General features: G+C 37.4%; 1 protein-coding gene across 1 annotated transcript in view; it reads right to left on the bottom strand.

Moving 5' to 3' along the window:
* Nucleotides 1-5286: 5286 nt before the first annotated feature.
* Nucleotides 5287-15239, bottom strand: part of ATMIN7 (HOPM interactor 7) — a 49747-nt gene continuing 39794 nt past the window's right edge. Inside the window, exons 32-33 of the mRNA XM_059605163.2 lie at nt 14958-15053; nt 5287-5695 (exon numbers count right to left, since the gene is read on the bottom strand). Of these exons, the coding sequence (XP_059461146.2) occupies nt 5633-5695; nt 14958-15053 (159 nt within the window). The 3' untranslated portion in view covers nt 5287-5632. The remainder of the gene's footprint in view (nt 5696-14957; nt 15054-15239) is intronic.

The following is a 15239-nucleotide window of genomic DNA, read 5'->3' as shown; positions in this document are numbered from 1 at the left end:
AATAACTTATTGAGACTGTTTCCAATTTTACCAAATTTTGCATTTGGGGATTTAGTTTCAGGCTGGGAGAAACCAAGTCTATTCACAATTTGAATCCGGATTAGTTTGGGGGTCAGAAAATATTCGCTTCTGCACAATTAAGTCACAGGGGGGGCATGGAAGTCTGAGATGAAAGTCATTTGAACAATTTTCACTTTTGAAATTGAAGGCTGCCTTTTTTTTTTTTTCTTTTTTTTTTTTTTGCACATGCTCCCAAGATCATAGCCTTTTATTTCCTATATTTGGATGAGGGATGTTAATGCCAGAAATTGAAAGATGGTTTTGTATACCCCTATGCCTATGGAAAAATCTGCTGTAGGGGATTTGTTGGTAGATTTGGAGAAATTTGATTGGAGTGAGAGTAAAGAAGGGAAGCATTTTGGTTCTGGTAGTAATGAGTCAACCGTAGTGGACAATGATGACAAAATATTTTTCCATTTATTGAGGCACTTGTGGTGAGTAATTGGCTGAGAAGAGTATTTGATGAAGTTGCTGAATTTAACTTCAGCAGTTGTGAAACTTTGATTAGGATTGATGCAGAAATTCAACTTGAAGGTGATACAGGAGGTGGCTAGGAGTCAGAGGGGAGGAGATATCGAATTGGGTTATGAGATGGGTGAAAATTTTTAATCAATTCCTGGGTGTTTGAATTGAAGTTCTTCAGAAACAAGCTGACAAATAAAAGCTCTCACAGATCTCATACTGTTGAGTTTGAATTTATTGTATGGTACTTTACAAATGCTTAAATGTTTAGTTGAGGTTATTTGGGATTTTTTTTTTCTAATTGAGAGTAAGTGATAATTCTTTTGGAATATCCTTAATTGTTTATCCAATCTCTTAATTGTTGTAGTAATTAACTTCATGATGTAAAATCCTTAATTTTTAATATTTATCATCTTTGCTTTATAATTTATTTTTGAAGGATGGATTTGCATGACCATCCCTTCCTCGACCCACTCACACATGAGACAGATTTTGATTACAATGCATATAGGCCGGCTTCTTTATATGAGAACATTGATTCTCAAGACACTAAACTCCAACCTCAACCTCAAATTGAATCCACCCTTAAAAGATCTCAATGAAAATGAAACTTTAGTGTAAAAGAAGACAACATACTAGTATCGGCTTGGCTCACTATTAGTATGGATGTAATCTATGATACCTATTTAAAAGGCTTGACATTTTGAGGTAGAGTTCACGTGCACTATGAGGAATATAAGAAGCCTAATTGTTGTGTACATTCTGTGAACTTCCTAACGAATCGGTGGTTAACGATCCAACTGGCGTTAACAAATTTGGTGCCAACTTACTTCAAATTGAAGGAAGACATCCAATTGGTGCTACCGAACTAGACAAGGTATTAATGGATTGTTAGACCTTAAAGTCAATGAGCCAATGATTAATTAGTATCAAGATTTTAATTATTGAATATTTGTTAATTTTTCATATTGCGGAAGCAAAAGTTTTATATCACAAGCTCCATGGCAGCCAATTTAATTTTGAACATTGTTGGAATACTATGAGATGTCACCCAAAATGGAAAAGCACGGTGGCCGAATGAATCAAAAAAGAGAATAAAATCACTTGCACAAGAACCTTCTTTCACTCCAAAGTTGATACATTTAGCCATTTAGGAGAAGACGATGTGTCTCCAAAAAAGATATTTTCATAAATATGATTGACATTATTATGAGAATATTATTTTCATACTTAACATTGGCAAATACAACATATTAAAAATATAACTGTTTCAAAAATATGACTGTTATAAAATACAACCGTTTCAAAAATATTATAGTTACAAAAATGACCGTTTCAAAAAATTTGACTATTGAAAAATCATTGCATTAGAAAAATTATTGTTGAAAAAATAAAGAAATACGATTTTTAGAAAAGAAATGAAGATGGAATAAATAAAGAATATTTAAATGATATAGAGAAAAAAAAAATAGATAATTGGATGTATGGTACATTTAAGATCCGTTTGAGATTACTGTTTCAATAAGTGCGATATAAAAAATTGTATTCTTTATATCGCTATTTTTTAAAATGGCATAGGCGTTTGGTAAAACATGTTTAAAAATATTATTTTATCAAATATTTGTTATGCAAAATCGTGATTTTGATTTAAATTCGTGCATTTTCAAATAAGCACTATCTACCCTCCTTATAGAAATCGCAAATTTTTTCTTACTTTAGATTAAGTGCTTTTAAAATCGTAATGCCAAACGCCTTACGTTTTACGATATCTTTTAAAAATACAGATTATTCATGGGAAATCACAATCCCAAACGCATCCTTAATACTCGTTAACTAAATTAGATAAAGTGTGTTTTGATCAACCAGTTTGTAAAAAATATGCATATGCTATTGTGGATCCTCAAAATAAAAACGAACCTTGCGAAAGATGAACTAAAATAAAAGAGACCTTTCCTGATCATTACTCAATGAAGCTCCTTGGTTGATGATGGAGAAAATAAGACGGCTTTGTTGGAGAGAGAGAGAGAGAGAGAGAGGTAGCTCAAGGAGGCCATGTGGCGAGCTGACAAGGGGGGTAGTGCGGCGCAAAAAGGGCAGTGACTGACAGAGACGAGAGGATGAGAAAAATGAAATGAGACGTGGTGTGCGGCACTAGGGCTGGAAAGATAGAAGTATAAAACCTTAGAAACGAAATGATGTCGTTTTGTGCATATACATAATATAGGGAAAAATACATTTTATCCCACTGAACTATCAATCTATTTGTACTTTGACCTCCAATGTTTAAAAAGTGACATTTGACCCCCCCAAACTTTCAAATTGTTGCAATTCGACCTTTCTGACTTTTTTTTTTCTTTTCAAAATGCCCCCATCCCAAGTTTTTTTTTAAAATATTAATAATAAAAAAATAAAATAAAAATTAAGGGGTGTCCGGTTTGAGTTGGCTCTAGGCCCAACTGGGGTGGCCACCCCTTAATTTTAATTTTAATTTTTTTTTTTTTTTAAAAAAAAAAACTTGTGAAGGAGGCATTTTGAGAAAAAAAGTCAGAATGGTCGAATTGCAACAATTTTGAAGTTTGGGGGGTCAAGGTTCACTTTTTAAACATTGGAGGTCAAAGTGTAAATATGTGGATAGTTCAGAGGGTAAAATGTATTTTTTTCAAAAATAAATAACATATAGTGTGGCTCATTGTGGGACATGTTTGTGACCCCAATAGGTCACAAGTGACCCACCGTGAGTCACATTTGTGGGTCACACAAGTAATATGTAATATCTATTCATATTCATCAGTAGGAACGGAATCAGGAAATTTTATGGGAGGGGCTAGCCAATTTGGTTGTTGTTGTTGTTGTTGTTGTTTTTTTTTTTTTTTTTTTTTTTTTTTTTTTTTTCAGTTTTTTAGAATTTTTTTATTAAAAAAATTATTTTGGTTGTTTTTTTATGAACTAAAGACCACCGTAAGAGCCAAAAAAAAAAAACCTTAATGGGTATGGCCAAAAAAATTAAGAATAGGGCCAAATTTTTTTATTGGATACGGCAAATAATTTTTTTTTTTTTTTGGGGGGGGGGGGGGGGGGAATGACTAAATTAAAACTTTACATTTTTATTTTTTATTACTTATAATTTTTTTTTTCCTTATTTTGGGGGGAGGGGGGACATGGCCTACTCCAGTCCCCCCTCCCTCCGTCACTGTTCATCAGTTTTGTTGTAATACTGAAATAGGACACTGAATATGTATGGTTGTAGAGTATATATGGGCTCTCTTGAAAGAATATGTGCAGAACAAAGGTGACAATGGTAGCTGCATAGTGGTGGAGTTCAACCCACACTACGTTGGTACACCCTGTAAAATGTGTTCCTTTGGACGAGAGAGAGAGAGAGAGAGAGAAAGAGAGAGATCAACAAGAGCGATGAAAGAGATTAGAGGGCTTGTGTGTGAATATAAATCAGTGTGCTACTCGCAACCGACAAGATACCTATTCTATTTGTTTGGTTACTTCATTATTCATGAAAATCAGAAAGTAACCCATCAAATGGAATAACTATTCCAAGAAATTGTTATTTCATTAGTAACCCATCAAATGAAATAACTATTCCAAGAAACTGTTATTTCATTCTATTAGTCTCTAATACGTGTATCAAACGTACCCCAAAAGCAGAGAAAATCATTAATAACATACTTAGAAATAAGTGAATTAAGATCTTTTTTAGTTCGTTTGAACTAGATAATAACTAGTTAGTTATATTGGAAATGCATTTTTGTTCCTTTAAAAAGTGAAAAGACAAAAAAACTCCTTAAATATAACTAATTGAATATTATATAGTTTAAATGAACCAGTTCAAGGATAAGTACCATAATAAGTTAATAACCTACCTTTCGAAGGAAATAAGGAGAGGCAGAAAATTATAGAGGGCCAAAAATTATGTGATTCCTATTCATACTATGTATCCCCTTTACATATCCATTTATCATACAAAGCTAACATACTCAAAATAACTATACAAGGAGAACAGATCTTGGAGATGCTATGACTCAATAAGAAATTGAGGAGAGAAAAAAGAAAAGAAAGAGAACATTATATCAAGCAAGGCATTGAGAGAACTTGTTGATCATTTTGTGTTGACATTCCTTGTACGCAAATGGCCATAGAGAAGGATTTCCACCTTAACGGAAAAGGAAATTTACGAAAGGAGCATGAAAAGTCCCGTTCTCCTACTCAATAAAGCTGGCATGAAAAGTTCATTTCTTATTCTTCACCCACTTTATTAGTGAAGAAATTTCATGAGCATAATTCATCTCATAAAACCGGTTCTATAAAAGAAAGTGGCCCATTCCTTATAAACATGTCCAAGATCTTATTCACAGGTAATGTGAAACTATTTCTCAACACCCTCCCTCACCTACAGGTTGGTATTTTTCTTGGTCCTTGTCATGAGGTAAGTAGTGTGGGCCCTCATTCGTTCTGTGGTAAGCTTTGATACCATGAAGAAATTTCATGAGTCTAACTCATTTTATAAAACCGGTTCTATAAAAAAGAGTTGCCCATTTCTTATAAACATGCCCAATATATTGTCTATAGGCAATGTGAGACTATTTCTCAACAATTAGCTTTACTAAATATGATCCATATCATTCCTTCCTGGACTTGGGAATTGCAGTGGCTTTGGCCAAAAAATGATTTAAAAAACAAAGTAGCTTGCACAAAACTTGAACCAAATGCATTCTATTACTTTTAATTTGGCACCCAAGGTACAAACCCATATGAATCAAGACCAGATTTATTCTTCATATTTTTCTTTCTTAAGAACTTCATTAAAAATCAGCAATAAAGAACACAGCTTTGTAAGGAATATATAAAAGATCAGCAATAAAGTACCACGACGGAAACTAACACCAGAGCCTCCCTTAAGAGGCACACATCGTTTCTTTTCCTTCTTTTCCACTAAAACAAAATGACTGCAAAAAATCTCCTTGTAGAGCACATCAATTTTTCGGTGTAGAAAAACAAAATCAACTAGAAAATGAGATGACCTGCTTTGCGATGTGCAATGACTGATAATAATTCAGATAAACTTGATTAAGCGTAGAAAAAAAAAAAAACAAAGACACTATGGCAAAAGAGCTTTCAATTGTGCCCGGAAAAGATCGCCAAGAGCTCCACGAACATCCATCTGAAAAAATCAGTTCAGATCATTAGTATTGAAAACACAGCCGACTAATTGGAACTTGACAGCTACTGAAATGCAAGTCCATTTAGTAGCAGCAAGAAAGTTACTGATTCTGAACTTCTCTATTGAATACAGAAAAGTCAATTGAATATGGTAATAGAGATGATGATGATAATTTCTTAAACTTATCCAATTGCAGCATTAGAAAAACCAAATAATTCTATGTATTGAGAAATGTCAAGACCATCCACCCATGCAATCATACGACTGAGTTGTGCCCTTTGTCTTATAACTTCTTTGGCATCTTGATGCAGTCAAGTGATTAAGATATCTGAAAGAACTAAATTATGCACATAACTCACACTAAACCTCACCAAAAAAAAAAAAAAAAAAAAACTAATACTGTACCTCAAGTGCATTCAAATACAGAAATGAGTCTAAAATGTGTTTGGAGAAAGCAAAATATTACTAGACTCTGGGTATAATAATCAATAATGAAGCTTAGAATGGGTAGCAGCAAAAGGATCTGATTGATTCAGTCAAGTGACTAAGATATCTGAAAGAACTAAATTATGCACATAACTCACACTATACCTCACATAGGGAAAAAAAAAAAAAAAAAAAAAAAAAAAAAAAGACTCACATTATACCTCAAGTGCATTCAACTAGAAACGAGTTTAAAATGTGTTTGGAGAAAGCAAAATATTACTAGACACTGGCTATAATAATAAATAATGAAAAGCTTAGAATGGGTAAGCAGCTTAAGGATCTGAAATGTCATTCAGTCTTTTCCCACAGCCATCCAATGCCATTAACTGTAAACGAACAAAGCCACTCGTGAACAAGTTTGGGCTTGACTTCGATAGACTTGACTCGGTCTCAGTTCATTTAATAAATGAGTTTGCTGTGAACACAAAATTCAGCTCAATTATTAAATGAGCTATAATTGCATAAACTCGGCTCAACTCATATAACTTTGTTGGGTCCATTGTCAATAAAACCAAAGAGGCACGGGGGGATTTTAGATCTTTAGTTTTTTCTTTTAGTTTATTTTTCTTAAAATTTATAAGGATATTTTTATCTTATTGAAATTTTTTTAGGGCTATTTTTTTGTCTTTTTGCTGGCTTTCAGGAAGACATTGACAATACAGTGATAGTTTTTTTTTTTTTTTGATAAGTAATGTTTATATATCAAAAACGTAAAGGGGTGCAACCCAAGTACACAGGAAGTAAACAAGAGAAAAAAACCTAATTAGGAGAAGATAATAGAACAAGAAAAAAAACGCCTAATTAGGATAAGAGAATAGAACAAGAAAATAAAGATAGCTAATCACTAAAAGGGCAAGCCAAGCTGTTGTCCAAGTGAAAAGCGTGTAGAAGAAGAAAGCCGTGAGTTCCTCCAAAGATCTCTTAGAATCCTCACAGCATCTCGCATTCCTTTCTAACCATGAACACCACACTAGGCAAAGGGGAACCATCTTCCACATAACGGCGCTTCGAGAACGCCCTCCCGACCACTAACAAGCGAACAAATCCACCACCTTATGAGGCATGACCCATGACAATCCAAACCGGCTAAAAATAGCGAGCGATCTCACAATGGAGAAGAAGATGATCGATCGTCTCCCCATTTGATTTGCACAAGCAACATCTATTGATCACAATTAGATTCCTTTTTCTAAGATTATCTATTGTGAGGATCTTCCCTAACACCGCCGTCCAAGTAAAGAAAGCTACTCTCATGGGTGCCTTGGTGTGCCAAATACCCTTCCAAGGGAATGGACTAGCCTCTGTACTAGCCAAGATATTATAGTAAGATCTAACATCGAACTTCCCTTTACTAGACGGAATCCACCAAATTTTATCCTCTCCTTCCCTATTCATTCTATGGGAGTACAACAAAGTATAAAACGAGGCTAGCACTTCTAATTCCCAATCATGAATCAACCGAAAAAAACTAACATTCCATTGAAGGGCTCCACCCGTGAAGTCCATATTGTCAGCAATAGACGCGTCTTTTGCATTAGCTATGTTGTAAAGGCCTAAAAAAACTTCCTTAAGACACGCTTCTCTGCAAACATCATCCAAAAATCTGATTTTGGATCCATTACCTGGATCAAATTTGGTATGGCTAAATAACATTTGCCACCCCCTACTAATATACCTCCAAAGACCCACCCCATGAGACCTAGAGATATTGATAGAATGCCAACCACCCCATTCAGAACCATACTTGGCATCCACGACCATTCGCCACCAAGCCTCTCTCTCGTGCGCATAACGCCACAGCCACTTCCCTAACAAAGCCTGGTTGAACAGTCTCAATTTCCTGATACCTAGACTTCCTTCAGAGATAGGAGAGCAAACCTTGTCCCAATTAACCAAATGGTATTTGAATTCATCGTTTAAACCTCCCCATAGAAAATTACGTTGGAGCTTCTCTATACGCTTGGCCACCGAAGCAGGAACAGGAAAAAGGGACAAGAAATAAGTAGGAAGATTAGAGAGGGTGCTCTTTATAAGAGTAACCCTACCTCCCTTAGAAAGATATATTCTTTTCTAGCTCGCCAACCTACGATCAATCTTTTCCAAAATATCATCCCAGATAGATTTGGCCTTAAAGCAAGCACCCAAGGGGAGCCCCAAATATTTCAAAGGCAAAGAATCCGTTTCACAACCCAAAACACGAGCCAATTCTCCCATATTAACGACATCACCTACCGGGACCAAAGCTGATTTAGCTATATTCACCTTTAGACCAGAAACAACTTCGAAACAAACAAGTAAGGCTTTAATGGAACGAATTTGATCAAAATTTGCCCCACAAAAAACCAACGTGTCATCTGCAAACAAGAGATGAGAAATGTTAACCCTTTCAAATAAACTGATTCCCACTGAGAAACCCGATATAAAACCACTCTTGATGGCAGCAGCAATCATCCTATTAAATGCCTCCATAACAATGACAAACAGAAACGGAGACAACGGATTCCCTTGCCTCACCCCTCGGGAGCTTCTAAAGAAAACAGCAATAGTGCCATTGATCAACATAGAAAAACGAGCAATCCAAATACATTGCTCTATCCAAGAACACCATTTCTCACCATAACCACACCCCCTCAATAAATACAAGAGAAACTTCCAGTCAATGTGATTGTAGGCCTTCTCTATATCCAATTTACAAAGCAAACCTAGTTCCCCAGAACTGATATGACTATCCAAGCATTCACTTGCAATAAGAACTGAGTCCGTGATTTGTCTTCCTTTAACGAACGCGTTCTGAGGCTTTGAAATCACCCTATCTATCACCCTCCTCATTCTGTTAGCAAGAATTTTAGCAATAATCTTATAAATCCTATTTATAAGGCTAATAGGACGAAACTCCTTAAGCTCGGACACCCAAGGAACCTTTGGAATAAGAGAAATAAAAGTAGCATTAAGGCTTTTTTCAAACTTACCACGAGCATAAAAATCTGAAAAAACTGCCATAATGTCTTCCTTGATCACTTTCCAACAATCTTGGAAGAAAGCCATTGAGAAACCATCTGGCCCCAGAGCCTTGTCTCTATCCATACCTTTCACCATCTCCAACAACTCCCTTTCCTCAAAGGGAATTTCTAGCCGATCAGCCTCACCCGCTTCCAAACAATCAAAAGCGAGGTTATCCAACCTAGGCCTCCAATTGCATTGTTCAAAGAACAAAGACTTATAGAAATGCACCGCATGATCCCTAATGATGTCTTGATTAGAAGAATGAACGCCATTGATAGATAGGGACTCAATAGAGTTGCATCTTCTATTAGAATTGGCAATCCAATGAAAGAACTTAGTGCACTTATCACCCTCCTTGAGCCATCGGATCCTAAATTTTTGTTTCCAACTAATTTCCTCTTGTAAAAGAGCAATCTCCAACTCCCTAACAATTACCCTTTTTCTATTCTTCTCTTCTTCACCTAATTCTCTCTCTTCCTCCAATCTATCCATAGCCTTCAATTCTTTCACTTTCTATTTGCAAATTACATTCACATTTGCAAATTCAATCTCATTCCATCTTTTGATGTCCATCTTTAAAGTCTTAAGCTTCCGGGCCAAAATGAAGCTCAGAGTGCCAAAGAAATTATAAGACGACCACCAGGCCCGCACCTTATCTACAAACCCACCAGTTTTCAACCACATATTCTCAAATTTGAAAGGCCTCTTGCCCCCAGTCATACCGTTACAATCAAGCAAGATGGGAAAATGACCCGAGCACAATCTAAGCAACCTCTTCTAAAGCAAGCTAGGATATTTGACTTCCCATTCTGGAGAGACTAAAAAGCGACCAATCCTAGACCGAGAGTAAGAATTGGACCAAGTGAATGTCCCTCTTGCAAGGGGAAGATCCATAAGCCCCTACTCGGAGATGAAATCTGAGAACTCTCACATTGCGGTATTGAACCACGCTCCCCCCGACCTTTCACTCGGGAAGTGGGTGACATTGAAATCACCACTGATAACCCATGGCACCTCCCACCAACTAGAAAGACCAGCCAACTCTTCTCAAAGAAAACGTCTAAAATAGTCAAGATTCAGGCCATAAACCCCCGCAAAAGCCCAACAAAATCATCCTCCACATTCTTGAAATAACAAGCTGCGACAAATTCTCCCACATAGACCTTGAGCTTCGTGACCGCCCTTCTATCCCATATCAACAAAATGCCACCTGAAGCTCCATCAGAAGCAACAAAGCACCGATCGGTGTAAGCATAACCCCACAAATTTTTCACAAAACTGCTAGAAATATTTTCCATCTTTGTCTCTTCGAGGCACACAATGTCCACCTTCCATTGCCTAAGCATATTCCTCACCCTCAAGCACATATTGCCCTCATTCAAACCCCTCACATTCCAAGAAACAATCCTAGGCTTCATAACAGGTCTCTGTGAGCTCTTCCCTTAACCTTCCCCCGACAAGCACTACTGTCATAATTAATGGAGCATGCAAGGTTGTTGAGTTCTCTCATACCTTTCTTACCCGTATTTGAGGCCAAGCCCGCTCCCTTTCCTTCATTACTTGCGATAATAATCGCGAACAGCTCTGAAAGCTTCCCTTCATACCCATCACACGAAATCCCCACATAGTGACTAAACTCCTCCACAAGCTTCAATAATTTGTCAACAGAATTAGACCCCTTCTTTACCGAAAACCCCTTAGCTGGACAGAACGCTAGCGGACTGTGCTCTTCCACCTCATACACTTCCAGTTCTAGGCTTGCCAACATGGATTCCCAGAGAGTAGATTTCTCCATCGAATGAGGAAAAATAGACACCTCCATGCTGGCATTAGAGAGCCCACCGTTCGTGTCCTTCCGGATCTCCGAAGAGGCATCCAGACAATCTCCCGCCGTTTCTTCCATCCCTTTTATCAACCCATCTTCCACCTCTACCTCAGTAGAACAGAATTCCACAATCCTAGTTTCTTTCTCGCAAACTTTCCAAGGTGATGGGCTGGCGGCATCCCCAGGTCTAGTTGCCTCTACACCCCGGGGATATCCCCCTCGCTGCCGGAATTAGCCCCAGAAACAGCCCCTGCCGGCACAACCCGAGGCTCAGGGGCTGCCGGAACGCCTGCCGGCAATACTCCCAGAGGATTGAGGCCCTTACCCTACCGCCACCCACCACCATGCCCGCTTCCTCCACTAGCTTCATTGGCATCCTCTGTCGCCGACCCAAGTGTAAAACACCATCCATCATGCCAGTCAGCCCCATACCCACACTAATCGGAGCTTTTCCCAATATTCCCATCTCAGACATTGCCGATGAACCCACTTGAGGTTGAACCAGAGTAACGTGATGCCCGGTAACAGAAGAATAAGCTCTTGGGTCACCGATCTTGGTCGTTGTCCAAGCCCTTTGGAATTTTTTCACTCTCTTCGGCCTTGTTCTCTTGTATTTCTTAACAGACCTTTTGGGCCCAGCATCTACTGTGTGAATCTCGCCCATCTTCTGGTTGGGCTGAACGCCATCTCCCTCCAAAGCGTTAGAAATGATTTGTGCAAGCCCAAGATCCGAAAGCCCATTGGCGTACAAAGCCCGTTTGCCCACTGCCAGTCGCTCCAAGCAACACCCAATCTCTAGCTATAATTTTTGCAACGAATTTCTTAAGTTGGCATATTCGATGTCTCCAAAAACAACGTACCCACTGTCAGAACATTCCTTCCTATCAGGTCCAGTACGTCCCTGCATAACCGCCATTGCGTGAGACAAAGAATCACTACCCAACAAAACAGCTTTCGCCGGAGCTGGGTTTGCCAGAAGGATAGGTTGCACTGGCGACAGAATCGCCAGAAACTCACTGGCGTAACTCTGCCTCTCTTCATCTTCCAATTATCCTTCTCCTTGCCCATTGATGTCGCCGGAAAACCCACCGGAGACTGGAGGATTGTCACTGGACCTGAACAAGCTGGAGCAGGGACTTGACTAAGCTTCTTCGTCTGTGAATCGACTTGACCTACGCTTTCCCCCGACAACCATTTGGGCACCCTAGCGATAGGTTCAGACAATGGCCAAAACAATTCCTCAGTAGGTTGCAACGTGGATTGCAGCACCTCAGTAAAGCTTCTCTTTATCTTCACTGCATCGTTCCTTTGGGCCAAATGTGGTTGAAAGAACCTTATGGCTATTTGCAGTTCGGACTGGAGTTTACTCCAACCTTTCTGGTTTTTTCCTTCCGGCACCATGACTGCCTTACGCTTCTCCCTCCCCTCACATTCTTCAATCACCAAAAATCTGCCATACCTATTAGAACATTTCTGGGCTAGCACTCGAGGATACCCCGGCTTAGACTGATCTCTAAACACCCTTGAATCCTTCACTTAAACCAACTCCTCAAAAATGTGCAAAAGCCACACTGCTTCACTACTTCCTAACCTTATAGACCTCACTAGATCCCTGCTTCTCTCCTTGAATAACAAGCTAGTATCACCATCCATCACCATCATTTGAAAATCCTTGGATTCCACTGACCAGCTTCTTGATAAACCCATCTCTCCACCACCGGCCACCCGCCTGAGACAAAAAACCACTCCTCACACACCTCCTCCGTGAAGGAAGAGAAGAGAGAGAAGAGAGCTTTTTTTTTACAGTGATAGTTTGTGAGGGGTATGTATTCTTTTCCCTTTTTATTATCATTTAAAGTATTATTTTAATTTTGTAATGAGGACATCTTAAGTAAAAGAGAATTTTCTTCATAATATGATAGATATATAGCTTGAATTACTGTTATTGTGAGTCTTCATATAGATAAATGTATGTTTGTGGGTAAATGAATGTGTTTGTGTGTATATATATGTGTTTGCATAATAAATTTATATACATACTAAAAAATGTACATATAAACTCGATACTTAAATATTTAAGATTCAAGTTAATATATTTAACTAACTAAACTAATAAATCTTAACAATAATTAATTAACTAATGATTAGTATGAATTTATGAAAAAAAAAAACAATCATTATATTTACTTTATAAGAGAAATGAATAAAGTAATTGAGCAGCTCATAAACAAGCTCAAGTTCGTTTGAAAAATAAATAAGCCAAGTTTGAACAATTATCTAGCTCGGTGATCAGCTCAGGCTTGGCTCGTGTTAGATATAAAATTAAATGAATCGAACTTGAACATTTAATACTCAGCTTGATTACAGCCCCAAATACCATTCATTATACATTTTTTTTTTAAGCTTTGAAGCCAAGGAAGATGCTCATAAATTTGTTGTACATCAAATTACAAACTAAAGAAAGACAACATAAAAAGGAAAAGAGGGATTAATCCCTCTATAATTGCTTCCCCCACCTCTACATGGTCTGCATGTTCGTTTGCTCCCCAAATAGTTTACATCATTCTGCTTCTGTTGACCCCTCCCTGTTGCTAGCCTTCAGAGGCTGGTGACCACAGGGGGAATTAACAGCAGCAACTATGAAGGTGATTGTGCAGTCCCTTGCAGGACATGAAGTAGTAGACATAACTATGAAATAATAAGTTTTCACTATAAACAAAGAATAAGTTTCAAATTTAAATGAATCATATAGATTAATAGATTCTTGTAAAAATTAAATTTAAGAGAATCCCATAGATTAATAGATTCTTGTAAAAATTCCTAAGGAAAATTTATTTTTTACTAAATGTATGCTGGGTTTTACTGTACCAAGCACAGGTTTTCATTGAAAATACATTATAGACCTAGGTGCAAATATGGTGCATGATAAATTGTGTCCCAAATTCTTTGGGGCTTTGCTAAGCCTTATCTACATGGTTTGGGGCTGGCAACAAAAACCATGTTCAAGTATTGCACTCAATAACAAAAAGATCACTACAGAAGATAAAAATGAGAAGAAATGAACAAAAATACTATACAGGAGAATATATGATGGTCCCAATTGTAAACATAGAAGTGATAGAGACAAAGGTGATATGGAAGGAGGACGGTCCATTAGCAAGTTAAACACAGACTTATATTGCTATAGAAAGAGAAATGGCATCAGAGGCAGCCATTTAGATAGATGGTGATGCAGCAGTGATGCCACTTGTCCACATTTTTTCAGTAAAAGTGATAGAACTAGGAATTCCTGTATAAATACATTATAGATGGTGAATTTATGAACACACCCAGAAACTACTATCACCTAACATTAAAATATAAAACAATAAATGCTATTATGGGACCCCAGAAAAAGAGAATGCCAATTAAGCCACCTAAGAAATCATAGTTATTGCAGTAGGGGTTATTTTTCTCCTAACATCTTCAAGCAGAAGGGACTCAACACCATAGACTTCGACTCCGGGACAAACAGATTAAGCACTGGGACACATGTATTTGTTTAGGTGGGTAAATTCTCCATTAAGATAGAGGTTTATTTATTTTCATAGCATAGTTAAAATGGCTTGAATCTAATAAAAAAAATGGTTGAATCTCTAAAATTCTAAGATATCAACTTTGAAGCATGGATTACACAATCCCATTCTACAATTTCAGGTGTGGTACAAAATTAGAATCTGGCTAGTTCAGTGGTCAAACAGATGCACAAATAACATGACCTAGTTTCATATGTATCATCTACAAATGGATAAAATATCTTTTATGTAGACCATGATAGGTATCAGCTAAAAGTCCCTTTTTCTTTGTGTGCGCATGTGTGTTGGAAGAGAGGGGCTTGGGGTGGGACAATCCTAATGCTACAGCAATTACCTTTCACAGAACAAATTAGATCTGGACGCAGGAGATTACCTGATCGCAACATACAAGTTTTGTAAGCAAAGGATAGAAGTCTCGCAGGTGTCTTCTGAATATCTGATTGTTCATAAAGCACATGCCTTTAATTACCTGAAAGACCAAGTAGTAGAGAAAACAATCTAGGTTATAACTGCGAATTATGAAAGTGTTTAACGCAAGGAATCAAAGAAACCTTCCAGTCTGTCCATACAACAATAACAGTATAATGAAGGTATGACTACATTAATTCTAACATACAAAGATAATAAGTTAAAGTCTATAAGTTCAATCACATTA

Source organism: Corylus avellana, chromosome 9 (genome assembly GCF_965113065.1).
Source record: "Corylus avellana chromosome 9, dhCorAvel1.hap1.2, whole genome shotgun sequence".
Taxonomy (NCBI): Eukaryota; Viridiplantae; Streptophyta; class Magnoliopsida; order Fagales; family Betulaceae; genus Corylus; species Corylus avellana.
Note: the sequence above shows the minus strand (reverse complement) of the source record. Positions and strands in the feature narration are given on the sequence as shown.